Raw genomic sequence first — 14,889 nt, 5'->3', positions numbered from 1 at the left:
GTTTAACCTGGGGATGCTGCCACACTGGTTTAGGGTATTAGAGATGATCTAACATCTGTGGGTACCATGGGTCTGACTCTCATTGCCTGCCTACAGTTGAGAAACAGGGAAGCATATAGGCACATTCCCCAGCACCCCATTTGCAGTCCTCCAGTACATGCAAATTAAAGTGCTGAAACTCTGTGGCAAAATGACCAAATTGGGCAGCGTGATTTTGGCCCATTTGAAGAAGAGTTTAAGATGAAGATGGGATTGCTTTGCTTCAGAAGCCTCTTACTCTCATTCCCACCCTAATCCTGCCCAAATTTGGGGGGGCGGAAATGGGCCAACTCCCTCTGGAGATAACATAGCATTAACAGATGACTGCTGTGGTGCTCCAGAAGATCAGTAGCTTCTAGGCAGACTTAAATTTTAATGTTGCTCTTTTTAGAAATGGTTAAAAACACACAAATCTACTTTAAAGTTGATTTATTTAAATCTCTTGGCCTTCCAATTCCCTGACCACTACAATAAATATTTAGATGTTAGTTTTCTGGTTTTCATTTCAGATAAAGGATAAAACTTCTTTTTCTCAGAAACTCTTTGTTAGATCAAGCTGTTGCAGTGCTCTTTCCTGATTTGATTGTTAATTGCTATTGGTATACCTTGCTTTTTAACTGAACTTTATGCCAAAGACTAAAAGAAACATACAACTAAACCTATCTATCCAAAGGAGTGTTGAGAATGTGTTTCCCTGAGAACAGTGATTTCTTCTTATGTCACAGGAAATTTAATTCTGAACTTTTTATCCTCCAACTGTTAAAAGCAGCCTGCAATGGAATCACAGGGATCAAAGGTAGATTTTCTTTAAAATGAGGGTCAGAAATCCTATTGAACTTGTCCAAGATTTTCATTATGGTGAGGGTGAGTAAACTAAAGTACCCCATGCAATACATAGCAATATATGGAATTTGATACCACAACGCATAGCTGATCCAAATTTCAAAGGACTGTATGGATCTTCCAGGTTTAGTAATAGTGTATTTCTGTAAAGCAGTTACTGAAGAGTCACAGCAGAAAAGAGCCACCATCTTCATACCTTTTTCATGGATGCTGGACTAGATGGGCTTTGATCTGATCCAGCAAAGCTCCCGTGATGTTCTGGCCAGTATGTTTTGATTCTTGTTTTTGGGCCAAGTCAGCTGAAGAATCAGTGAATACAAAACTGGAGCTGTTCATCAGAGAACAAAAATAGTCAATAGGATAGATTCTAAGATTTAAAAAAAAGTTTCATGAGCCTTACACAAGAAGCTAGTAACATTTGTATCACTGCCATTTTGTTGTTTCTCCTACACTGTAGGGATTTCTGAGATTTCACTTGCAAGGGTAAACTGCTGGGATTGGCCACAGCTCTGCTTGCAGGAAAATATCACTCAGTTTCCTGCCCTGAAGATGTATGCAAAAGAGAGGGCATGGCTGGCCTACTCTGGGATGTGGGAGACCAAGGAGATGATGAACTTCATTGAGCTGTAAGTACCACGTTGCTGGTTAAGAGCTGCCTTAGGGCAAACTCTCCTGATTCTGGTACCCTCTAGATGTGTTTGGACTGCAACTCTCATTATCCCCAAATAGTATAATCAAAATTATGGGGTGGACCCAAATCTGGGAAGAAATTGAAAGGGTATGGATAACACTTGAGGGAAGAACTGGCTAGGAAGTGGTTGAGAAATGTGAAATTCAAACTTACATTTATTTGTTTTTGTTTACGGTTCTTTCTTACATATATATCTCATGTTTTTCCTGAGACCTCAAGGTGGACCCCTAAATTGTACCCACATAATAACAATCCTGTGAGGGGGTAGACTTAGCAATAATGTAGGCTCTATGTCACTGAGGGAGCTCCATGGTCAAGTGGAGAGTCCAGCTTGAGTCTCCTTGTCCCAAATCTAGCACCTTAACCAGTACAGTCTGCTGGCTTTCCGTAAGAAGAATTCAGAAAGGCTGAATCTGAGGTAGCTTTGCCTTTGGAGCACATGTCACATCTGAAGCAAACATATAAGATCTACATGTGCCATTTGAATTAGATGATAGAACAAGATGTGCGTTCATACATTTCTCCATGACACTCTAAAATTGTTTTGGAAAATGCTGAAGATGTGGGATATACAGAGAATGGAGTTGTCCTGCACCTAGGAAACAATTCCGTGAGGGCAAAATAAAATAAAACTGTACCTTGTAAATCAGCATGAAGTCTGGTTTCAATTTACATCTTTAGAAGCCGAAATTCTTGTCCATTGAGATTGATGACGCCTGAAGAAGTAGAAGAATATTTAAGTGACAAAATCTCACCACATTGCATGGTTTCTGTTCTGGGAATATTTGACTCAAGCATGAGTGAAGGTAAATACATTCCCCAGTTATTTCAAACATTATTGCAAAACATAGATGTTGCTGAAAGTAACAATACTTTGTAATGCCTTGTGACTGTAGAACAAAATTTATGCTAGAATCTTTCACAACAAACCTCTAGGCAGGGCACTAGACAATACAAAATTACTGCTTCACTTGGGGGGCCAAGTTCAGGGGGGAGTAATTTTTTCTCCCTCATACTACTAGAATTTGGGTTGCTCAGTGAAGTGAGCGGCCAGAGAGTCAAGAGTGAATAAAGGAAGTATGTAAACAACCTTCAGAGGATTTTATTTGTTAAAAACAGGCATAACTCTCTCTCTCTCTCTCTCTCTCTCTCTCTCTCTCTCTCTCTCACACACACACACACACACACACACACACACACAGAGTAGATGCCATTTGGAAAATATTGGAAAAATTTCAGAAAGGATTGGGGGACAGGTACCAGATGTTCTCTGACTTGGAAAACCTGTAATTGCTCATGCCCCACTTCTTATTTTCTCGTCCTTTTTTTCTTGTTGCATTGATAGTAGCACAGGTGATGTTGCATCTCAGTTTTATGCTTTAAGTACTATAAGATATTCCTTCAGAGCAGCCTGCCCAACCTGACCCCATCAGAAGCATTGAAACAGCAACTCCCAGAATTTGCTAGCTGGGGATCTTGGGAAATGCAGTTCTCAAGATGTGGCAATGGTGGATGTGTTGGCCACTGCAGAGAGCTGCATCAGAAAGGCCAATAGAAGGGCTCTCTGTAGCACATGCTTAATGCTTGCCTTCCACATTTAAAGTGTGATACCTAGAGGTGACTCCACAAGAGTGGAGTGGGTTGTTGGAAATAGCAACTGCCATACCTAGCTGAAAAAAGTGAGAGAGTCTGTTGCAGATGGTTGTGATTGGGAAGGATATGTGATCCAGAACTTGTCTACTTTGGCCACCTCAGGGGAGAAACCCTGCCTTCTTAGAGAGTCAGGCCTGGCCAAAACGCAGTCATAGATTTGACTGTTGACAGCGAACATGATTCTGAAAGGCCTAACGCCTTACCTTGGAGAGTCACTGCCCTTTGTACTTCAACCTGGCCCCCCAGATTCTCTACTACTCTAGCAGACAGGAAGCTTTCCTTTCCTCTCCATGACTATTTGTTTATATTTTACTTAACAGTATGTATACGTGTCCCAATTCTGGAGGACTTCACAGCAACAAATACAAACAAAAACAACTCATCCTCATAATACAAACGTTATCAAAACCACTCAAGATAGATGCCCACAACAGGGGCCAAAGGCTCATTGGGGTAGAACTGCTGTGAGTTGTTTCCAAGACATCAGTAAAATGGGGGCCATATAGATGTCTGGGGAAGGCTTTTCCATACAGCTGTACGAAAATATAACGTGGCAGAAGGGGAAATTATTAAATTCCTTTGGGAATAATAACTTTAGCTTAGCTTAGTTAAATTAAATTCAATCTAATTTAGCCATGTTCTGGCCCTACCCACCTTTTGGAATGTAGCCCTCAATACGCCATTACAAGGCCAAGGCTGGTCCTCAAGCTTCCAGAAATTGGGGACTCTGCTCTCAACCCTTCCATACGGATCCCAAACAAACACTACTTGCCAACATGGCCATAATACGGGCCCACAAGGTACATGGGGTACGGGCAAGATGGCAGGCCTCGTATTTTCTGTATTTTCTGACTGTAAGGTACTGTTATGACATATCGGGCCAATCTCTTCATCGAGTTAGCTCAGGAAACTCTTTTGTGACTAGCGTTTCTACAGTCCAGAACCTCTGACAGAAGGACCTTTCCTATCAACTGCTTGCTTGATCCATTTAACTGGTGAAACCTGAAACCTTTTCCATTCCAAGCAGGCGCTCTACTACTAAGCAACGGCTCTTGCTCTGAAAGGCTCTTCTTCGTCACCATACTGAAACACTCAGGCAGCTGATAAGGGCCCACAAGCTCAGAAAGACCTACCCTTGCAAGCACCCAGCTCCTAGTGAGGTGACTCCAGAGGCAGCTGAGGGAGTAGGCATTTCCTCTGCTTTCTGTTGTCTGTCCCCCATCTTAGGTAATCTCAGATCCAGTGCCTGCCTGAGGTAAGCTGTTGCCCGAGCAAAATGGTGCTTCTCCGATAGAAGCATGAGTGTTCCACAGCTACAGCCTACCCTTCAGTCTTTCTGATACTCCTAGAGAGCACTTTGGAGCAATGGTTCTCTAAGGCTTTGTTCATCTTTTAAGGAGAATTGAAACTGGTTCAGTAGGAATTGCTTTGGGGAATTGTCTGGGACTTTGGTTACTCCTCACCTTTTAGGAAAAGCCAAGAGCAACTGAATTTTACTTACTGGTGTTTTCCAGAGGTTTTGTGGCCCTGCATATTTTCCATTGTAAAGGGTGAGTAGCTGTTAAAACCCAAATGTCCAGTCACAATCTGAACATCAGGTGCTCCAGAAGAGACTCTGGCATTGGCTGCTAATGCTGTACATCCCCCAAGAGGGCCAATCTTTTGGGCCCTGGGGGCTGCATTATTGGTTGGATTAAGGGCCGATGACCAACACTAGGCTAAATGCTCAGGGATAAGCCCACAAGTGGGGACAGTTAAATTCTCAACCAGTAATGGCAATTTCAATCAATTTCAATTTTATTTATAGCCAAAAGGCCCCAAAACAAGTTACAAATATAATCTAAACTTGATATTAGATAAAACAGTTTAACCAATAAAATATTTAATAAATATTACATGATAGACTTAAAACACCAGCCACTTCAGGTTGAGGGCCATTGTCCATCATTAGCCCAAAGGAAAATTTGTGCTTTGTTATAGGCGGATGAAGCTGTTCTCCTTTCACGTACTAGATTGGGCCTGAAACACCTACTTGAGGCACTAGTTAAGTATTGCCAAGAAAATAAATTACAAATTAACTATGATAAAACTAAGAAAAGAAATCTGGTCATTATGTTATATTTAAGGCTGCTTTATTTGTTTTGTCAGCAAGAGAGGCTTTCGTTGAAGCTGGAAGAATCCTAAATGGATATGTCACAACAGGGATCTACTATGAAGAGGATGCTACACTTCTGTATGTTGCTTTTTTCCTTGCTTTGAACCAGATTATTGGACCAATTGGTTGATTGTTGTATTCTAATGCCAGGCTACATTTGGAAAGAGTTCTTTTTCATTGTTGATGGGGATTTGTTTCAAGTTGTCTGCATCTTTCTAAAATAGGGTTTCTTAACCTGAGGTCCCTAGGACCTTTGGAGATCCATAGATAGATTTCAGGGGTTCATGAACTTGGATGGAAAAAAAAAATTACAAAATTGTTTTCACTTACCTCTAACTGAAATTTAGTTTTTCATTCATTTATTTACATAGGCAACGAAGTAATGTATCTATATATTACAAAAACATTCATGTCTGTCTGATACTTTGTAACCTTCAGTTGGGTGCAACTGCATCATAGGGCAAAACTTTTTCAACAAAGGTACCTCAAATGGTCTAACTTACAGTATGCTGGGACCTGTTACTCCTGTGGGAATGAAATTTGGGGAAGTTGTTGCTGTTTCAGCACTGCTGCTGTTCAGCGCTGGCGTTGTGCTGCTGCGGTCACCCGCGGTCATGTGATCCTCATTTACAGTGTTCCATGACAGCTTCCCACAAGTCAGTAGAGAATCCCTCACTCCCTCCCCCACCTAGCACCAGCCACTTACCTGCCTGTTGGCTTTGGACTGGCAACTTCCTGCTTGGGAAGCTTGCAGGGAAAAAGTCAATGGGAAACCTGGCAGGGAAGGTCGCAAGTTGACTGAGTGAGTCTCCCCTACCCGTGCACTCTCTGCCAGTTCCTCTGTGCTCGCGCCATGCCGGCCAATCGCGCACTCCCTTGCTCCCTCCCCCACCTGGCAGTCTGAAAGGATAACCTAACAGGCCATGGGTTGTCTAGTGGCCTCTAAATTCCAAAAATGTTTGCTAAATCTTGTTACCTAAATTATTATGTCCTAAGAAAGGGTAATAGCTTGTTATTGATTTAATGGATTAATTAAAAAGCACATATATTACTCTATTACATACTTGTTTTTTAAATATTTTGATAACTGTATTTGAGGATAATTGATTTTCTTTGTAATGATCTATATCTATATAGATGTAGATATATAGATATATAATTTTATTTATTTTTATTTTTTATTTATCAAACTTTATCACCGCCCATCTCCCCCACACAGGGGGACTCCCGTTTTATGCAAGTAAATACATTGTAATGCCCATAGGTTTCACCAGATTCTCAAATGGGTCCATGGCACAAAAAGATTAAGAAGCCCCTTTCTAAAGAGAGACATGCATAACTGAATGCAGTTCACAGTGCTATTGATTAATGCTATTGATTAAAGGGCAGCAGATTTGATTAATGCTATTGATTAAAGGGCAGCAGATTTGTGTGTGGTTCTAAGAAATGCTGTTTTTCCCAGCCTGCTCCAGTTTCTTCCTCAGGCAAGATGCATTTCCTAAGATGACACGTACTATGTTATATATCATCAAGGAAGTCTAGTATTGTTGTATTCATGTGCACATACACACAGTCTTAATTCAGTGACCAGTTCAATTTAACTAAGGCTCCTTCAATGATTTGGCTAAGATTCCTCAGTCAGAGGGCAAGAGCAATTTTGGTAGATCTTTGAAATATATTTCTGTTTTTTCCCCTCAGCTCCCATAAATATAATGTACCTCTTCCAGCACTTCTGTTTGCTAAACCTGCAACTCAGCAAAGGAATGCCTTCCAGCTCTCGCAGTATAACACGCAAGACATAGTTAAAGTAATCCGCCATGCATTGTTGGAGACATTTGTGAGCATAATTTCTACTTCTGATCTTTTATTTATTTATATTTCTAAGAGAAACAGTTTATTGGGGTTGTTCTGTAGCTGTGAGAAGTTCAGCACATCTGAGTGCCTTGACTTTAGCAAGAAAATTAATCCCAGTTGGTTGAAGTATCTTCCGGGCACATCGTTACTAGAACTGAAGGTGCCCTCTTTGCTGAACAGCTGGAGCATTTTTCTGTATTATATTTGATGTTTTCCCTGTTGCAGCCAGAAATCACAGTGGAAAACCTGCCTGATTACCTCCAGCTGAAGAAACCTTTGCTCATTTTGTTCAGCGACGGGATTCTTGCCAAAAGAGAAGAAGAAGAAATGAAGCGTGTGGCTATAGGCGACCACCACAAAACCTTTATTGCTTGCTGGCTAAACCTGTAAGCTTGCAATATACCCATGCTGACCTCCATTTGGGGGTAGAGTTTACAATATGTGGGTCTTTCCCATTGGTTTGAACATGTTGGAGGTGAATAATGTAATATGAATTTTGTGCTAGGAAATATTACAGAATTTCCATCGCTAAGTGGTCATAAAGTGGGACATCACATGACTGTGCCGCTTAACGACAGCAGTTCTTGGCAGCCTCTAGTTACTATTGTTAAGTGAATCACCATGGGTCGTTAAGCAAGGACCTCATGTGACCATGACTTCTGACTTCCTGCCGGCTTTCCTATTGACTGTGCTTGTGGGAGGCTGGCAGGAAAGGTTGGAAATCATGATCACATAACCGTAGGATGCTGCGAAGGTCAGAAATCTGGGCTGGTTGCCAAGCACCTGGATCAAAATCATATGACTGCAGGGGGTGCTGCAATGGCCAGAACTTCAAGGATTTCAGTCATAAGTACCACTTGTTCAGTGCTGTTGTAAGTTCGAACGGTCAAAGAATGAGTGGTTATTAAGTGAGGATCATCTGTAGTTAGCATATTCTTTAAATTAAGATTTAGCAATGAGATTTAATCAAGTTCTTTAGACACTGTAAACCAGTGTTTCACAACCTTGGCAACTTTAAGATGTGTGGACTTCAACTCCCAGAATTCCCCAACCCCCAACTCTGGGACTTGAAAGTTGCCAAGGTTGGGAAATGCTGCTGTAAACAAACATTGCAATGATTTAAATAGGAAAAATAATGTTATATAATTAAAAGTCATAATAACAAAGGACACCAAAACAAAATTAACAGACAAAATAAAGGTATTAGATTTAAAACTGTACAGCTTCTGGGCTAAATAAGTTCATTTAAAAGGTTTGGGTGAACAGAAATACGTTCACTTAGTACCAAAAAAACTATAGGAAAGTCTGTTGTGTACCCAAAATACCACTGCTAAAGACAAAAGTAGGTTCTGACTCTGAGTTTATTAACAGGACAAGCCAATGAGCATAACGAAGGCACCTCCCAGCAGTATGTTGCTCCTTCTGATACTCTTGAATCCTGAAGAGTTCTGACCTTCTGTATCAAGGAACTAAGGCTATTCAGTTGTTTCTATACACTGGAACTTGAGAGCTGAACGTTGTCTTACAGTGCAAGAATGCTAAAAAAAAAAGATCCTCAAATCTGTTTTTGCCTCTTTGCCATGATTTGGATGCTTCATATATGTATAGTGTATGTAAATCCAAAGATAAAAAGGGAAATGGAATGTGATATTTTCAGAATTCAGTGGAAACGTTCTTCCTTAATTTCAGTTGTTATATGGCTGATATTCCCACAGCTAAAAATGAACCATAGTAACCACAGTATCTCCCACAGTATCTCTCCAAGATCTTTCAGGGGGAGATGGGTGGTGATAGAAATTGGAATAATAAATAAGTAAGTAAGTAAGTAAGTAAATAAGTAAAAATCTCCAAATGAAAATCAGTGTAAACAGTGAGCTCAGTTTTGGAAGATTTTTAATGCTAGTAAGCATCTCTCAAATAGATGTATATTTTGCATTTCCAGTCAAAAGCCATTGAATTCTGTCTTTCCCACATCAACAGATTTTATTTTGCTGATGAAAAGCAAATCATAGTAGGAAGGCATGGGAAGGTTGCAAACTGAACACTGCAACTTTGAATCTCCCTGATAAAATTCTACAGAACCACTAAGAATCATTTCTTTTAGCATTGATCTTTTTTTTTGTGCTCTTCTTAATCCAGTAAGAACACACCTGTAGGCAGAAGTATTCTGAAGGTTTATTTTGGAAACTTGGTTCCTCCTGTGCCTCTCCTCCTCTGGATCAACCTTCATTCTGCAGGCCATGTCTTTGTTTTTCCTTCAGATCAGTCAATTTCTGAAACAAATATCCTTGCTTGGATTGAAAAACTAAAGATCAAACAAGAAGTTCCAAGGGGTAAGTAATCAGAGACAATTCATCAAACATGCTTTGGTCTCTTACACAGTTTGTTTTTCACTGTTTCAGACAGATTAAATAAAACTGAACTGGAGAAGCTCAGTTATGGTGCTAAGTCATGTAGGGGTTTATAGGCTAAAATCAGCAGTAGTCAAGCTGTTGCATTCTGAACCAAATGCAGCTTCCAGATGATTTTCAAGGGCAGCCCTGTGTAAATAACATTGCAATAGTCTAAAGACGAAGTGGTAGTGATAGAAACAATGAAAGAAGCCATATCAGATGCTTCGATTCTTGCTAGTTGACCACAGCACTTTAGAACAACTAAAATTGGGAGCAAGTACAGGACATCAACCCTGACTGTTCATTGGAAGGACAGATACTGAAGCTGAAGCTCAAAAACTTTGGCCACCTAATGCGAAGAGAGTACTCACTGGAAAAGACCCTGATGCTAGGAAAGACTGAAGGCAGAAGGAGAAGGGGATGGCAGAGGATGGGATGGTTAGATAGCATCACCAACGCAATGAACACAAACTTGAGTAAACTCTGGGAGACAGTGGAGGACAGGAAGGCCTGGCGTGCTGTGGTCCATGGGGTCACAAAGAGTCAGACACGACTGAACAACAAGTTAATCACAAACTGTTGCTAGCAGAAATGCTTGCATGGGTAGAAGAAAAAGGATTTGTTAGCTACAGATACAGAGTATGGTGTGAAAACAAGTTAGAGGGTAAAACTGTCAAGTGAAGATGACATCACCCTTTAAGAGGTTTTGGGCTTTGTAGAGAAAGAGAAGACGCTTCAAGGAGGAGGAAGTCATATGGTCTGCTGGGAGTGGATTGGATCTCTTGGTTCTCATTACACCCAGCCCTGCCCTGAAGAAATTGAAGCCATGGATGGTGAAAGCCAAGCAAATAACCTCTTTGGAAGATCTTGTCTTAAGAATTTTCCCTCCCCCTGCCTTTCTCATTCTCCCTCTTTTGTCTTGTAATCAGTTTGAAGTTGTTCTTTCTTTCTTTCTTATTTATTTATTTATTCCTTCCTTCCTTCCTTCCTTCCTTCCTTCCTTCCTTCCTTCCTTCCTTCCTTCCTTCCTTCCTTCACCCCTTATAAGGTTACAAACAGATATCTCTTCATCCCATATCCCATCCTTTATCTATAAACAAATCCATAAAAATATCAACTTTTCAACCCTGCCAGATCGAACTGGTTGGGCAGATACTATGGGAGGAAGGCAGTCCCTCAGGTAGCCAGCTCCTATGCCATGTAGGGCTTTATAGGTAGTGACCGGCACTTTGAATCATACCTAGAAGCAAACTGGCAACCAGTGCAGCTTGCGAGGCAGAGGTGTTATATGGGCATACCAAGGCATTCCCATCACTGCCCGCGGAGCTGTATTCTGGACCAGCTAAAGTTTCTGGGTGGTCTTCAAGGCAGCCCCCCTTGGGAGTACCCTCCAGCATAGGTGTCTGTAGGAGGGTGAGGGGGGAATTGATGAAATGCAAGTACAAAGAGTGGGGTTTGCACTGTGATGTCACAGTGCACATTTCATCATTTTGGCATTATCATGGCTATTAGGGAGGACACCTATGCTAGTTACTAGATGGCTGTTATGCAGTCTCAGAGCCTTCATATATGACTTGCAGACTTCCTGAAAGCAATTGTTACTGAAAACTGAATTCTGAAGCAGAGAAGTAGAGAATTTTTATGTTGTTAAGATTGACTTACTCTTTATAATTGCAAATTAATCTTATAAACCCAGACTCCCTCCAGAAATGTGGACTTCAGAATTCTCAGCTGCCTAAGGAGTTGTGGGAATTGAAGTCCACATATCTGTGGTATGCCCAAGTTGGGGAAAACTGCAGCAGGCAATCTGATAGCTTGTTGATGTATGCTTTTTCCCTTTTCAGCTACCTTGTCTGATGAAGAGTGGAAGCCCCGCCTTCCTGCCTATGACTTCCTGAGTATGATGGAACCCACACTGCCTGAATTTACTATTTATACTCAGGGAAGTATAAGTACCCATCAGGAGGAGGTCCTGGGAGAAAAGAAGGCAGAAGCAGCAGTGACAAAGAGGCCCACAGAGGGCTCCACCATGGAGGAACTGAAACAAAAGAAGCCAACTGGAAGGGTCTTACGAAGAACAGCTCCACATCTGGGAACAAAGGAGAAGCAGGCCAAGCACCATTCAGAGTTATAAAGCTTTCTGGTAACATCAGATCGCTGGATAGTTTTGGAAGTAGAGGATACGACAATGCAGAGGTCTAGAGACAACAGTACATTTCATAAACATGTACTGAAAACAGATGTGTGGCTCTTATCTGCCCAAAGTTTGGTGACAAAAGTATAGGTATAATAGGCTAATTTTCTTCTAGAAGGAGGGCTCCTAAAACAGCCAAAATGCATTGTCCAACTTTTTAATATTTTTAGTATATTTCTCCCTTATGCGTTTTCTTTGGAAGGGAAAATGACTGAAGATGTTGAGGAAAAGACAGAAGGGTAACAAATGGAGGAAGAGATCATCTGAATTACACTTAAGTAAGGCAGGGTGACTGCACATGCATGCACGCACGCACGCGCACACACACACACAAATCTGGAAGCAATCTTTAAATCCAAAGAGCTCAGGACTAATCTGGACATGAAGAGGAGAAAGATGTCATCAGAGAATCTCTGAGGTTATTTTAAAGGGGCCAGTAGCAGCTACTATTGGAATCCATCTTATTCAGAAATATTACAAGATGAGGAAAAAGTTTATTTGTTAGATTTTTATTTTGCCTTTCATACAAGAGCTCAGGGTGGTATAACTAGTGCTCCTTCATCCTTTTTTTTCCCACCACAACCAACTTGTAAGTTGGGTTGGGCTAGTTTCCCCAGTGCCAATCTCTACTGGCTCTCTTGAAAATAAGCCCACGTAAATTTCAAGTCTGCAGAATTATCTACTATTCCTTAAGAAGCTAGCCTTCTGTGTTTTTAGCAGTGCAAGATTGCTAATCCACCAGTCCTGTAAATGCTTGGACCTTACCCGTTCAATGCAAAGCTGAAACTGTGAAACAGTGGAATGGTGGGACCAAACAACAGAAGAATCTGGAAGTCAGTTTAGGTTATGACAGTCTGGAGCAGCGTTTCTCAACTTTGGCAGCTTGAAGATGAGGGGACTTCAACTCCCAGAATTCCCCAGCCAGCATGGCTGGCTGGGGAATTCTGGGAGTTGAAGTCCCCACATCTTCAAGCTGCTGGGTTGTGAGATGCTGTCTTGAGCATTGGAGGAGGGGCACAGGAAGGAGGCTAGAGGTGACAGAGTCCTGCAGCCTGACTCCAAATTCCTGCTGTACTTCCCTGATTGGTGGATGCTTTTCCCACTGGCTGACATGCTAAAGAGGGAGGACAGCAAAGCCGGAGGAATTGACCACGAACTGTGCCTCTCGTGCATAATCTGGACAGCTCAATTCAGCAGTGAGTCATAATAGAGCCAGGAGAAGCAGGGTAGGGATTTTTTCTTGTCAAAATACCCTGTGGTCTTTTGGGGTTTTTTTTATGAAGTGCATCCATGGGGATCCAGGCCCACAGGGCTTGCGCAACAGCTGCTGGCTCAGACAGTGGAGGCAGGCCAGTGGGGAAGGTTGCCTTCCTGGCCCTTTCCCGCTTCTCCATTAGGTACTGTGGAAAGTAGGATGCTGGAATATATCCACCCGGGCTTTTCTTATTTCGTAGATGTGCTCAGCTTAATGTTTGTTCTGCTATCCAGCTGTTAGGCTTTACAGCTGTGGTTACCAAGTTAACAGTGTGATTAATGGATTGATTTAGGTCCAGGGTCCTCTACAGAGGTTGATGAGTGTTTTGGCTAAGCCCGAAGCCAGCTGGATGGAGACATGCAAAAGGGCAGGATGCAGTTCCTGAGAGGGTGGCTCCCTTTGACCAGGCCTCTGTTATTTCCCCTTTGGGGCAGCAGGAGGAGAATGAAAGCTTAAGGAACCATGGCTCTCTTTATAGCCGAATGTATGGTGGCTTCACTGAGGGAAGAGGAGCATTTGGCTAACGATTTTAAATAAAAGCTGAGGAGGGAAGGAAGACAAAAATGCAGTGCCAAAGCTGCCTCTTCATAGTCTTGCTTGTTTTTCTGTGGCCCCTGTTGCTGTTCTCGCAACAGCAGGTTGGAACCCAAAAATGTTAAGAAATGCTTTAAATTAATTTGACACACCAGTGTTTCTCAATCTCAGCAACTTTAAGATGTATGGACTTTAACTCCCAGAATTCCCCAGCCAGCATGCATTAGGCCAGTGTTTCTCAACCTTACCCATTTTAAGATGTGTGGACTTCAACTCCCAGAATACCCCAGCCAGCATTGAGAAGGTTGAGAAACACTGCATTAGACTATCTAGCTCATCTAGTACATTGCCAATCCTGACTGGGTTTTACATCCTGTTAACCTGTGATATATTTTTTAGGCCAAAATTTGGTTGACTAGTGTACGATTCTGACTGTTGTGTGAACACAGCTACCAACGGTCAGCCCCTGCCTGGGTTTCAAGCAGAATGTTTCCCAACCTGCCTTGGAAATACAAGAGCTGAATTTGGAAGATTATTTCAATATGATTACTGTGGCGAGATTATTATATGCACAGAGATGGAAAGATTTGACACTACCCTCTATGGAGGAATGGTTGGTGAAATTGCAGGTCTTGCTGAGATGGACAAACTGACTTTTGATTAGAGAAAAGACAAAATCTACATTTATTGATGGCTGGAAACCCCTGATAGACTTTTTGCATTAAAAAAACACGAACGTGTGATTTATGGCTTTCCTGATTAGACAGGATAGATTATAGAAAGAAGGGTATTAGGATGTAACTTTAGAGAGAGAGGTCAAAATATAATTGTACTTATAACTGCTGCGAAGAATATCGGAAGCCACTGCTTTGTCTTCTTTCTTTCTTTTCTATTTTTCTTCAACTTTTTTTCTTTTCTTGCACTTTTTGCTTACTCTTTGTTTTCTTTCTTTTTCTTCTTCCTTTATATTATTTTGCATTAGTTTTTATCTTCTTTTTTAAAAATGCTGCAATAAAAATCATTTTTAAAGAAAGGAAATAGAAGAGCTGAATCAAAATTGTTTGAATGCAAAGCATATGTCATACTGCTGAGTTACAGGAATTCATATTTCAGGTTTGGGTTAATAAATTATAATGGAGACCAATTCTATCAAGGGTGCCTTAGGGAAAAACAGCATAGTCCTCCCGCAGTCGGAAAAAATCCACATAGGGTACATTGAGGTTTTGCATGTCAAGGGCCTCTTAACGATGTTTATATTGTTTGTCTTTTATATTATTG

The 14,889-nt window shown here is 41.4% G+C and overlaps 2 protein-coding genes across 4 annotated transcripts in view; one reads left to right on the top strand and one right to left on the bottom strand.

Moving 5' to 3' along the window:
- TXNDC16 (thioredoxin domain containing 16) overlaps window positions 1-13,589 on the top strand; it is a 44,138-nt gene extending 30,549 nt beyond the window's left edge. For 2 of the 3 annotated variants that reach the window (XM_063290530.1, XM_063290529.1), the window contains exons 14-20: window positions 1,340-1,508; window positions 2,255-2,379; window positions 5,375-5,459; window positions 7,080-7,218; window positions 7,461-7,621; window positions 9,375-9,568; window positions 11,473-13,589. In XM_063290530.1, coding sequence (XP_063146600.1) covers window positions 1,340-1,508; window positions 2,255-2,379; window positions 5,375-5,459; window positions 7,080-7,218; window positions 7,461-7,621; window positions 9,375-9,568; window positions 11,473-11,762 — 1,163 coding nt within the window. In that variant the 3' untranslated portion in view covers window positions 11,763-13,589. The remainder of the gene's footprint in view (window positions 1-1,339; window positions 1,509-2,254; window positions 2,380-5,374; window positions 5,460-7,079; window positions 7,219-7,460; window positions 7,622-9,374; window positions 9,569-11,472) is intronic. The other variant, XR_010066945.1, reaches the window with a different exon arrangement.
- The window catches only part of PTGER2 (prostaglandin E receptor 2), a 449,149-nt gene that overhangs the window by 392,032 nt on the left and 42,228 nt on the right, over window positions 1-14,889 (bottom strand). The gene's annotated exons all lie outside the window — the stretch shown is intronic.

Source organism: Candoia aspera, chromosome 1 (genome assembly GCF_035149785.1).
Source record: "Candoia aspera isolate rCanAsp1 chromosome 1, rCanAsp1.hap2, whole genome shotgun sequence".
Lineage (NCBI taxonomy): Eukaryota > Metazoa > Chordata > Lepidosauria > Squamata > Boidae > Candoia > Candoia aspera.
Note: the sequence above shows the minus strand (reverse complement) of the source record. Positions and strands in the feature narration are given on the sequence as shown.